This window comes from Physella acuta, unplaced genomic scaffold (genome assembly GCF_028476545.2).
Source record: "Physella acuta isolate Inbredline_101_S28 unplaced genomic scaffold, ASM2847654v3 ptg001049l, whole genome shotgun sequence".
Taxonomy (NCBI): Eukaryota; Metazoa; Mollusca; class Gastropoda; family Physidae; genus Physella; species Physella acuta.
This window is the reverse complement of record NW_026732566.1, coordinates 54,358-66,833: the sequence shown is the minus strand read 5'-3', so window position 1 is coordinate 66,833 and position 12,476 is coordinate 54,358. Positions and strand designations below refer to the sequence as shown.

The window sequence follows — 12,476 nt, the reverse complement described above, 5'->3', positions numbered from 1 at the left end:
TTCCTAAAAACTGGAAAGCGATAGCAGTTTCTTCCAGGCATCTCCCCCCCCCCCTTCAGAACGAAATGAAATTTATATAGAGAATATATGCTATACTTTTAACAGTGTCCGCCCCTCCCCCCCCCCGAAGAAAGTCTACCGCCCCTCCCCCCCCCCCGGAGAAAAAGGTCTGGAAGTGAAAGAGACACTGAGCGATAGCCTCATCATCACCTATAATAGGGACCATTAGTTAAGTAACTAAAATATATAACAAATTGTTATGCTGTTAGTTAAATGGGACAGCCTAAGGTTTTTTTTTTGGCAATCAGCTGTCACATAATGACGTCCACATGTAGACCTAGGTGGTGAGGGGGTGATCTGGACGCATTCTGAGTGTGTGGAGGCGAGAGGGGGGGGGGATCACGTGGATGTCCACACGTCACTCAACAATGCCACTATATGTTGTAACCATATCATTTTAGCAAACACAAAACTTCATTTTTCCTGCTCCCAAAATGTATAAATATATAAAGTTACACAGCAATGTGGATGTACGGAGCCCGTACACGGTCGCCCCCGTACGAAATAGATAAATATATAATTTATATTGGATGATGACCAAGACCACCATAGATAAAGTTCAGACCTCTATAAACAGTTGCCTCAGACAAATAGGGCTAGGTCTACTCACGATCCACTTGCCCGACACCATCAGCAACACACACCTATTGGAAACGTCAGGACAACTTTCCACTGATGAAGAAATCAGGGAAAGAAGATGGAGTGGAGTTGGACAGGGTACACAATCCGCTGACTGACAAGGGGGTAGTCCATAAATGACGTCACACTCGTAGGGGGAGGGGGTGGGGGGGTTCGTAGTTTTGTGACGGTGTGTGATGAGGGAGAGGGCGGGGATGATCAGATTGTGTGACGTCACACTTTTGCATTATAAAAAAGCAATGTTAGAAAACGAATTGTAGCCGTTATTTTGCGTTTGGAAAACTGTTTTAATAAATTGTAATAGGAATTGATTAAAATACTCTATTTTGACAAAGTTCAGATAATATTTTGAAAAACTATCGTATCTTAACAATACTGCGATAAAACTGCAACTTTGAGGGGGGGGGGGGCGCCTAAGTGTGACGTCATTTTAGGGGAGGGGTCTGGCTTTTTGTGACGGAGGGGAGGAGGGAGGTAAAAATCGTCCCAAAAAAACGTGCCGTCATTTATGGATGACCCCCCAACCAATATCGCCAGACAGACTTTCAGGTGGAACCCACAAGGAAAGTGATAAAGAGGTCGATCAAGCTTGGAAACGGGAACTTAAAAGTAAATGCTAAAACTACCAAAATGGGCTACACCTGAAATCAGTTAAGAGAATGGCACAGGACAGCTTCGGGGACTCCGGAGAGGTAGGCCAAAACAAACTTAACCATTAATGTCCCGTAACGCCCGCTGCCGCCCGACACCGTTAATGTCCCGTAACGCCCGCTGCCGCCCGCTTAAAATACGCATAGAAAAATTAAATTTGTTTCATTAAAATTTGGCCTACAAATCCTAATTTTTAACTAAACAGGAAGTCGGATAGTTTCACCATCCTTTTCCGGTCTTATAATTTCAATGGCGCTTTTGAAAGATAAAAAATAATAGCTTCTTTCGATCTCGAAATTTTAGACTCATCTGTCCTTTTTTTAGTAGATTTAATGTTAAAAATAAAATAAAATAATGCCTCTAAACGTATCTAGGCATGTATTTTATGAATTATTTATCTTAAACATAACCAAATTGATATTTAACTGTTAAATTCAATGCTTAGTTGTTTAGACAAAAATAAATAAAGTTGACTACCGAAAATGACCTGTTTTGAATTTTCTCCGACATTTTTTATTTTTTTACTGTACTTTTACCGAATATAATATATTCTATTTAATACTGTTGGAAAGCCAGGTTTATTCCCAACATTAAGCAGTAGTTTTTATCTTAATTTTCAATTTCATTTAGAAAAAAACAAATATTTTGTGAAACTATTCACTTGATCATACAGAGTTATGCTCCTTACATTGGGCCGTCATGGGTGGAGTTTTGGTAGGATGAATGGGACATTAATGGTTAAAAAGGGAAAGCCGTCAGTGAAACAGTAGCAGTCAGAGAAGGACGTGGAACCAGCTCGGAGGAATCGCCCAGAACCGAATACGATGGAGAGGTAGGTTGCTCCACAAAAGATCCATAGGAAGGAATGCTGATGTTGTCGATGATACATTTCTAAAACACGTCGCAAAATATTAGGAAGAAATATGGACGACTATAATTGGCCATAGTGGATATAGAATCTACTTGTTGCTAACGACACTGTTCTTCACTGTTTTATTTTTATGTATGTTGAATGTGAATGAATTCATGTAAAATATATTATAAGTAAAGTACCCTGTTTCAGTGACCTCGGCATATGAAACGATAAAGTGGGAAGCATTAAGCCCAGACGCCTTTACTTTTCCTAACGGGAGTCAGGTAGGCCTACCCATCAGATCTGGACAGTGGCGTAGCGAGGGGGGGGGGTGTGGACCGCACCGGGTGACACCATTTAGGGGGGTGACACCAAGGCAAAAAATAGCAAAAATATATAGAGAAAAATGATAATTCCACTTAAGTGATTAATTCGAGTGTTAAAAAGTCTTTTAAGAGCAAATTTGACAAATCCCGACAAGGGTGGAGGGGGGGGGGGGGATTGCAAATCGAAAGTTTGAGGGGGGGGGGTGCAAATCGAAAGTTGAAAGTTTGTCCGCGGGCGCCGGGAAGGGTCGCTACGCGTCTGGGGTGTGACACCATTAAGTGCCGCACCGGGTGACACCCGACCTCGCTACGCCACTGGATCTGGATGGACTTAGCAACTTCCAACGGATTCGGATCGAGTCCGGGATTTGAATACTGGACGTTTTGGTCTAGCAGTCCTACGTTATACCAACGATCATGCCCTCAAGGGGAAGCATAACTGGGTGGTGGTATAGTACAACGTTATATAATCGAATGCTGTATAACATTGCCTCCAGTTTAAAAAAAAATCAAATTTATCCTTCATTTTTGCCATTCAGTAGAACAGTTGACACAACTGGCTCACAAATAAAAATCAAAACAAAAATAAAGTGTAGGCCCAGAGGCGGGGAGGGGTTGCGGACCGCACTGGGTAACACCATTTAGCGGGTGACACCAAGACCCAAAATTTGCAACTACAAAGACGAAACATTTTTTAGTCAGTTCAATTAATGCTTAATTCGAGTGAAAGAGTCTTTTAAATACGAATTAAAAAATCCCGACAAGGGTGGGGAGGTGACACCATGACGTGTAAACCTGATAACTAGTCTATAGACGACAGAGAAAACAATGCTACATCCAACTGTATTAATAATCTACTATAGATGAACATCGTTACTGTTAACTGTACACACTATAAAGCTATCATCCAGGGGTGACAACTACTGCAAAATTTACATAGGAAAAGATGTTTAGTTGAATATTTTCAGTTACTGACAAATAATCTTAGTTAAATAAAATGAACAGAATGTTAACTGATACATTTATATCTGGGACAACCATATTTGTTTTCAATAAAAGAAATTAGGCATATCAAGAAATACTATTTCAAAAATTTAATCATACAAGTATCAACACAATGGTACTTGAAACATTAATTGAAAATACAATGCACTTAAATTAAGAAAGTAGATTGGCTGAAATGTTTAAATGAATTTATTGTTCTGAAAATGCTCAAACTCACATAAATAAAATTATAATTTGTTTGTCAGAAAACTTTTACACTTTTAACTATCAAAGTCAACACAATTGATAAGTAAATGAAACCAGAAAATTTAATTTAAAAAAAAAACAACTTATTAAGACAATATCTTTTTTGGAAAAACTGCATACAATTTGCTGTTCAAATAGAATGGTTAATGTATAGAATTAGACTTCAGTATTCCTACCTGTAGTTATACTTAGTAAAATGTATCAATTATAGACTTCTTATTAATAAATAAAACCTGAGATAAATTATTTTGAAAACTTTTTTTTCACTCAAGGTAAACAAAACATCACCTTATTAACATTGATTTATAGCATTCATAGGAGACAGCACTAAACTAAAACCATTTTAAGTACAGCGAGTAATGGTCACATTTTCCCTCCTTCCCTGTTTATCAAACATTCAGCTTATAAAGCTATAAAAATGAGTCTGGTTCCAATATGTGAAAATAAAAATAATTTAAAAAACTGACCGCAACACAATTAAATTTTAATCAAGTAAATAATAAATTATATATAATTTAAATTAACACTCATGTGAGACTTATAATAAAGCCACATAAATGTTGCTTAGCTGCTTGATAAGGGTATGATTAAATCTTTTGAAAGACACATTATTTATATAGAGAGGGGATTGTAATAATGTTCAATGTAGCATAATCAATTAAGTTACAACCAAATTTCTAAAAATCTTATAACTATACAGCTTAAGGTTTTATCCTATAACACAAGAAATGTAAACAAAATGCAACAATTAAAAAAAATATATATATATATAGTCCTTTTATAAATTTATAGAATTATAATGACCGCAGTATTACAGAACTTCATAGCATTTTTGTTAATGATGAGGACTTGCCATGTTTTTTCAGTGTATTTTCAATGTTGCAACATGGTCAAACTTTAATCTGTTATCTCTAATGTTAACATTCATATTTTGTTTTTATTGCAAAGGACACATATTCTTTCTTTCTCTCTTCATCCACTTTGTTAAATTTTTTAATCATTCTCTTCATTTGAGAGTTGCATTCAACAGTCTAAAGCACCTATTCTTTTTTCTGAATAGACCTCTGCGACTTTCATTATTGAGTATGTCCAATAGTTTCTACTTAACTTCAAACACTTTAGCATTAGCAATGCTTAAGTCAATCTTTGCCTGGAATTACTCATTCCACAGAGAGAAAGAGTCTAATAGAGATAAGGCCCTTAAGCCACTTAGTCAAGACCACAGTATTTTCTAAAAATAAAATAAAAATCTATGTCAATATTTCTAAAAATTTTGTTTCACAAAACCTGAAAAATACACATTCCACATATAATGCTGTAAGTAATAACATAAGAAAATTTTTGGGAATGACTGTAAATATGAAACATTTAAATCACAGACTATTATGATAAAAATATACAAAACACAAGAAAAAACTACAACTATATTAACAGATTTATGGTAGCATTCTGTTAGTGCAACCATTAGGTTGTTCTTGCTTATTAAAGTTTACATTTGTTTATGTACAGCATTTAATCCAGTTAAATATGACAGAGTATGTTTCACTAAACAGATAGTAACAACAAACCTGACAACTTTATTATTTCTAATAGCCATTTTATGGCTAATTGTCCCACACTTTAATTTCTGTTTAGTAAAAATAAATTTGTTTCAAAAAATCAAAGTGAAAATTAAAGGGTGTTGGTAACTATTCCATAAATATTTTTAGTCTCACTCTTTGTTTGGCTTACTGATCTAATCTAGCAATGCAAAATACTTTACAAAAATAGTGTCCTTAAGTTGATGAGTGCCCATACATTTAAAAAAATCATTTTGTGTTGGTAAAAATATTACAAAATAAAAAATAACTAAAACAATTGATGAAAAATGTATATAGGTAGGCAATTTTTTCATACAGAAAATTTAGCAGAACAATGGACCATAAAAAAAAACATTGTTGGTCAGTACAGGCACTTTTGGGTAAAATATTCAACAAGCTACACTCACATATTTTAATAATTACACAAAAAAAGAATGATATAATTGACTATCTTAATACCTAAAATTGTATGTAATGTTACGGTAATAACTTATTTTATTTAAAAATTATAATTCTTCAAAAAAAAAAATACATCGTATGGTCAAATTTTGTTGCTTAAAAAATCTGATTTTGCTTTCTACTAGTTTACTAATTAAAAGCAGAGATTGTTAACACAAGTACAGATTTTAAAAAGTGTTTAAGTCCTAACCGAAAGCTGCAATATGAGCCATTTACATTCTATGACTAGAAGGGCATCACAATAAATGCAAAATTATAGTATTCTATAAAATGTAACAATTTCAGGAAGAAAAAAAAACCAACATATTTTATATGGTTTCAAGAATGGGCGTATGGTAGACTTAAACATATATTCTATGCACAATGCAAAAAGAACATTTTAATGCATGAATTCTGCCTTTAGGCACTTTATAAATTAAACAATAACATTTTTAAATGGGTTCAGTTTACTTCAGAATTTAAGTTTTGGCCATCCAGAATAATAATTTTATAATTAAACACCCCAGTATCCAAATAAGATATAAACACGTTAAACAGCATGCTGTAATTTGTATGATAAAGACAGATAAACCTTACAGTTATCAATATCTATAAAATCTAAAAGAGCTAATTAAATTAAAGTTCATGTACAATTCCAAATCAATAACAGTATAGAATAATAAGAGCAGGCAATACACACAAGGCAAGTCCCCAACAGAAGTAAATCTAAATGTGAACAGTATTTGATATGCTGTGGCTGATATGTTTAATCTAACCCAAGAAATATATACCTTCCTGTCATGTATTATGTTTTAATAAAGGTACAGCATATGTTTAGGTTAATTCATGAATTATATCAGAACATTTTGTGAACAATTTTTATTAAGATGACTGCTGTTTTATCATCCATTCTGGATAATTTAAGATTTGGCAAGTGAAATAACATTTTTTTAAGTTACAATAATAATGTCTTTATTTGTGTAAGACAAAATGAATGTACAAAATGTATGCCAGTCTGGAATAGATGGTTATGGTAAATACACACTGTTTATAAAATTATTTTAGTCTCGTAATTTCAAACTAGCTAAAAACTTTAGGTAATTTGTAGGCTTGTCTTTATCATAAAATATGTAATGAAAACGATATTTTGCAGACTTTTCACTAAATTATTTAAAAATTATGAAGTAAAAAAAACAAAACCAATATGATCACATGGCAGGGGTAGGGAGAGATTTCACAGGAATGTATTCATTAAATAAATTCTGATCCTCTGTAATTAAACACTAAAAACTTGTGTGGTTTTTTTCACATTCAATTCAAATCAACAATTAATAAAAACATGTCAGGGGGATTGAAAACTTGGGGAAAAAAAAAAGAGGTATATTGCAGTATTTATTACTTGGGAAATATACATTAACAGAGAAGTTGAAGCAGGAAGAAATTCTTTGAAAAGGGTCCCAAAAACAAAAAAAGTAGAGATGATATATTGTCATGATGCATAACTCATTTAACTGGAACAAATTCTCCATAGTATTCCATTAAAAACAGCTTGAGGTTATTTTATTTGAATAATTTTAAAAAATATAAATGCTTCGGGCACAGTAAATTTATCACACATTTTTTCCCTGCTTGACACCAAAAATAAACTGAATGTCTATTAGGATCATCACAAGAATTATAAATATAATTTTTTTGTTATTCTAAAACTAATATTAATTTTTTAAGCTTTTTAATCATTGTAGTTAATTATTTGAATGCAAAATTATTTTCATTGCATACATTTTTTTTTGTATTTTAGAAAACTGTCCTAAATGTTAAAATCCTGGAAACTTGATACTAGGTGAGCCACCAGGAGAAAGATCACCCTTATTATTTGCAGATGGAGACAGAGTGGCAATAGCTGGCTGCATTGATGCCCAAATACGTGACAACTAAAAATGAATAAAAATTACAAGAATCAAGTTTTTAGAAAATTAGTTATAATATGATACCATTACATAAAGCATTTTTTTTTTTTTATACTTTCAAAATCCAACTTTTATCTAAGGCATAATATTATACACTGAAAGCCTGATGATAACATACACTTACATCTGAATTTGTACTAGTTTCCACTCGAGCCATGCAGGAAATGATCTCATAGAAAATGTCTAAGTGAGTGTTGATCAGCTGTGTCTCCATCTGCAGGCAGTGCAAGGAGTAATAATTCCGATTCTCCATGTTTGCAATTTGACCCTCTTGCTGATGTGAACAAAAGAAAAAAGGAAGTTTAAAGGTAATTTTCTATGGCAAGCGGCTTACATTCCAATTTATTCACAGTCTGAAATAAAATAAGATTCTTACCTCTAATATTTTTTGTTCCAACTGATCAATCGCACCTGTCTTTAATGAAAAATAAATTATTTGAAATATAAACTAGAAGAAGTATATTATATTTTTAAAAAGCAGAATACTCGTAAACATTTACACAATTTTCAGATGAACAAATAATAAATTGGGTGTTAAATGTTTTTAAAATTTAGTAAGTTTAGGATAAATATAAAAACCTAGATTGTATATGAAAAATTAAAAGAACACAACAAAGGTTCAGAAAAAAGATTATACTTCTGAATTTTGTGATGACAACTTCTTCTTTTTGTACTGTCCCATTTTTTGTATGGCTCTTTGATGTTCATGCAGAACACCCTTTTCATGCCTCTCACATAAGTCCTGAAACAAAGTTTTTTTAAAACAAAACATGAAATACAAATTAGCTTAGAATAAAATTCATTTTAAAATAATTAATTTAACAGAAACTGATTCACAATCAAAAAGCTTTGCAACTTAATAATTAAAAATAGGACATGAGTAGGCAATACATTTCTTACTTATAAAAATATATCAAACAATAATCAAATAACAAATGCAACCTACTCTATAAGCTGTAATAAGGTCCTGAAAAAATGCCAGTTTTTCTACAAGCCCATCCTCCTCGTCAACAGCCTGTAAAAATAGTGTGCAACTGTAAGCTATTTTTAAACTAAATGGTTGGTGTATTTCTTTACCACTTTGCCTAGTGTATTGTGCCGGTGCCCAAGAATGTGCCTTATAAGTTATCTACCCAGCATACTAACTTGTGGTTGTATTCCTAAAATTTTGAGTTATAGATTTCTGCCTCTGCCATATTATTTTGCCTAGTATATTGTGTCTAAGTAAGTGGAATGGGCAAACAAATTGCATTTCCACTGGTCTAAAACACTATTAGCCATGGGCCTGTTAAAAATCAGTAACCCTTTAAATACTTGTTTGGAAAACACCAGGTGACAAAATGCCAGATTTCCATGCCATTCATTATAATCCATGCATTTTATTTTGGGAAATTGCAGGGCAGATATTATAGACAATAGTCATTCTTTCAAAATATGGAACAGCTTTTCCAATGAAGAATGTCCAGTCTAAAGTCAGTCAAACCCCATACTTCTCTTGGTAAATAACATTATTAATAAATAAACCTATGCAGGCTAGAATGATCTATGTAAAACAGTGTACTAAAAATAACATGTCACCTTCAGCAACATTCTTTGTTTTTAGCAAATCTTTTCCATTATTTTAATCTCAATAAAAGTGTAAATTGATTGATTCTACCCTAGACATAAGCTAAAACCATCTTACGAATAAGTAATGCTATTTTAAAAAAAAATAAAGAGGTAATTTGTCAAAAAATATTTATTATTATAACTATCTTAACTTACTGCCTGTGTAGATTTATCAGCCAAAGATGCAAACTCCACTGACAAAAGCCTAAAGCCTTTCTGGAGTCTCTCCCAGGTGTGACTAGTCCCTGTTGCCCAGGTGGTAATAGGTGTACTATCCATGCTTAAGATGCTAAAAATAATTTTAAAAAGAAGCTTTGTTTAGTATACATTTAAAAAAAAAAAATTGTAAAATGTGCAATCAATATGTAAAAATGTGAAAGTAATACATAAATGGAATGTTACCTCAGTTGTCTGCCAAACTGTAGCATATCAGTAGCAAAGGTGGTTGATCTGATGACCATACCTTCAGCTATTTCCTTTAACTTACAAATGCTCTCATATACCACTCGAATGTGTTCTTTACTAGTTCCAAGCTGTTGTTGGGTATCTAAAGGCACTAGATCCTAAAAAAACCAAAATATTTCAAATACTTTTTAAAGCACCAGAAAGTTTTTTTAAAGATTTATCTAATAAAACTATTAATGCAAAACAAAACTCATAAATGAACCACTTTGTCTTGAGAATGATGATGGGTTTCTAGTGTAGGTAATCAAAGACCACCAAAATGTTGTTTAGAATAACACTACATCAATATGTTGTTGGTCTTAGCTATACACCATTTTTGGTTTCAAGATGAGACTAACTTAGTTCAAAACATTATAAAAGTATCTTGCCTTAACAATAATATTTAAAAATGCCTTTTCTTTTGCATGCCGACAGATGTTGACTTTTAATGACATTATTTTCATGTTTTAGCTATACATCTATTTCTAGTGAAGTCAAATTGTGCAGCAATTTGATATTATTTAAAACAACTCCCATAGATTGTATTTACCTTGGCTTTACTGGCCATATCACTGGTCATAAACTCATCTGGAATTCCCTTAAACTGTTCTTTTATTTTATGTTGCACATCCTGTGGTAATAAATAACATGTTTTACATTATAATTATTATGATTACTTGACTTATTACTTTACTAACTAAATACATTGTTACTGGTAAAATAGAATCAGTTGAAGTTGAAGATTTACATACGTTTCCAGTAAATGTTAAAAAGAACTTGACCAGTTTGTCATCATACATCTGTGGATGCCTGGCAACAATGTTTAAATACCTCCTCAAGCATTTCTTTCGCTGTTCAATAAATTCTCTTGATGCTGAAATTTTTAATAACACTTTTATTAGCTGTTCATAAGCCTTTATAACACTTAAAAGATTTGGATTAATTGATTAATTGAATGAATAGCTAAAAAGGTTTAACCCAAAACAAATTATGCAACAGTTTAAATAGGATACAATAATGCATTAAAAAAGAAAGCCAAACCTCCAACTTTTTTAGGTGGTAACCTTGGAATTATTCTATATGGAAAGCGTGTTGTCAAAAGTTCATGGAGTGCAACAAAGTCATTATACCTCCGCAGTACTGTTGCCTTGTGCCTCTACGTAAACAGCCAAAGAAAACCATAAAGTAAAATGTGTAGGTTAAAAAGAAGTAATTTCTAAACAAACATATCAGAAAACAATTAGAAGAGGCTATTTTTAAAAATCTCCAACTTGAAAAAATATTGCTAATCTAGATTATTAAATCCGTTTAAAAGTCACACTTACTATTATATAAAGAATCAAATCAGAAGTTTGTTAGTTTTTAAAATATATAAAATAATCTAAAGCTACTAGTACTAACAATTTTTTTTACCTTACTAGTAACCTCATATTCTACATGTTTAAGGATAATGCCTTTCTTTTCAGGAACCAGTTCTAATTTGATTGAATCTATTTCACATAGATCCTTATAATCAAAGCACAGAACATTAGGTGTCCTTTCTCTTCGCAGTCTTAAACTTGAAGCCTTTAAATCAGACAGGTCTCCCAGAGATGGTTTTGGCAATTCTATATGCAATGAAAGACAAGACATGTGAATAAATAAAAAACATTATTTTACTAATAAATTTTTACCTATAATAGGTCCTATTATAGTAACTGCAAATTATATTACAAATACCTTGCCCAGAAAACGTCTCTAGCAACTTATCATTGACTGACTTTCCTTGCTGTGCCAAGGCTGTCAGGGCTAAAGCTTTGTAAAGTCCATTTCTGGTCATTAACCCTTGCTGAGAGCCCACAAGGTCCCAAATCTGGGGGAGAAATTATAAATTATATTTTTATTATTAAGTCTGTAGGTGTAGGTTGTATGTCAATTTTTATAGGCCTAATAAATTATTATTTAAAAAATACTAACAATTACACAGTTAAGTCATTAAGGTAAGTTAATTATTAATTAAGTAATACAAATAGGCTAATAGGCCTATTATTACTATTAAATATAGCCTAACCAATAGACCCCTAATATTTAATAATAATATTAGGCCTAATGAATAATTATAAATAATATTTAGACCTATAGTTATTAAACAAGCTATAAGCCAATCTACTACTACTGCTAGTAGTAGCATCTACTGAATCAGTAACCAAGCAGATTGAGTGACACACCCACTTAAAATTTTTGATAAAATCAAATGCATGTTTTCTTTCTTTATGACAAATAGGCCTATTTGTTTAATTCAATTTTGTCTTTTCGTCTACGGCTTGCGTACAGCTTATAACCCAAATATGATAATAGAAAATGTAATACCAACTTGCAGTATAGTTTGTTTTGGTAAGCTTGATTTTACTAAAAGCTGCACAAAAAGATCACGGTCAACCTGCTCTTGGTTAGGACAAACAATTTCATACACCTCCCGATAGAACGGTGGAATAGAGCCTGAAAAATTTAGATTAAAAATTAGATTTAAAATACCAACAACACAAAAAAGTTAAAAGATTGTTTACAGAATCCACATTAACGCAGATCTAGTATAATATAATGGAATCTTAAATTTAAAAAAATACCGAATGTTAGATCGGCCGTCATCTTGAAACAGTCATGTGACTCTTGTTGTTTT

General features: G+C 32.3%; 1 protein-coding gene across 1 annotated transcript; it reads right to left on the bottom strand.

Moving 5' to 3' along the window:
- Nucleotides 1–3,705: 3,705 nt before the first annotated feature.
- On the bottom strand, nt 3,706–12,476 carry LOC131955024 (sorting nexin-8). Its single transcript, XM_059318925.1, has 14 exons — nt 12,424–12,476; nt 12,171–12,295; nt 11,537–11,669; nt 11,231–11,424; nt 10,859–10,973; nt 10,570–10,691; nt 10,368–10,448; nt 9,776–9,936; nt 9,530–9,662; nt 8,712–8,780; nt 8,403–8,507; nt 8,142–8,180; nt 7,890–8,039; nt 3,706–7,729 (listed from the first exon to the last, which is right to left on the bottom strand). The coding sequence occupies exons 1-14, from the start codon at nt 12,443–12,445 to the stop codon at nt 7,613–7,615; spliced, it is 1,566 nt and encodes a 521-aa protein (XP_059174908.1). The 5' UTR covers nt 12,446–12,476; the 3' UTR covers nt 3,706–7,612.

What these genes read in the sequence shown, in the direction of transcription:
- LOC131955024 (XM_059318925.1), bottom strand. Translation starts at nt 12,445, where the DNA reads ATGACGGCCGATCTAACATTCG. An exon ending in AGAGACGTTTTCTGGGCAAG is followed by an intron (nt 11,425 to 11,536) that starts GTATTTGTAATA and finishes CATTGCATATAG; the next exon opens with AATTGCCAAAACCATCTCTG. An exon ending in ACCTTATTACAGCTTATAGA is followed by an intron (nt 8,508 to 8,711) that starts GTAGGTTGCATT and finishes ACTTTGTTTCAG; the next exon opens with GACTTATGTGAGAGGCATGA.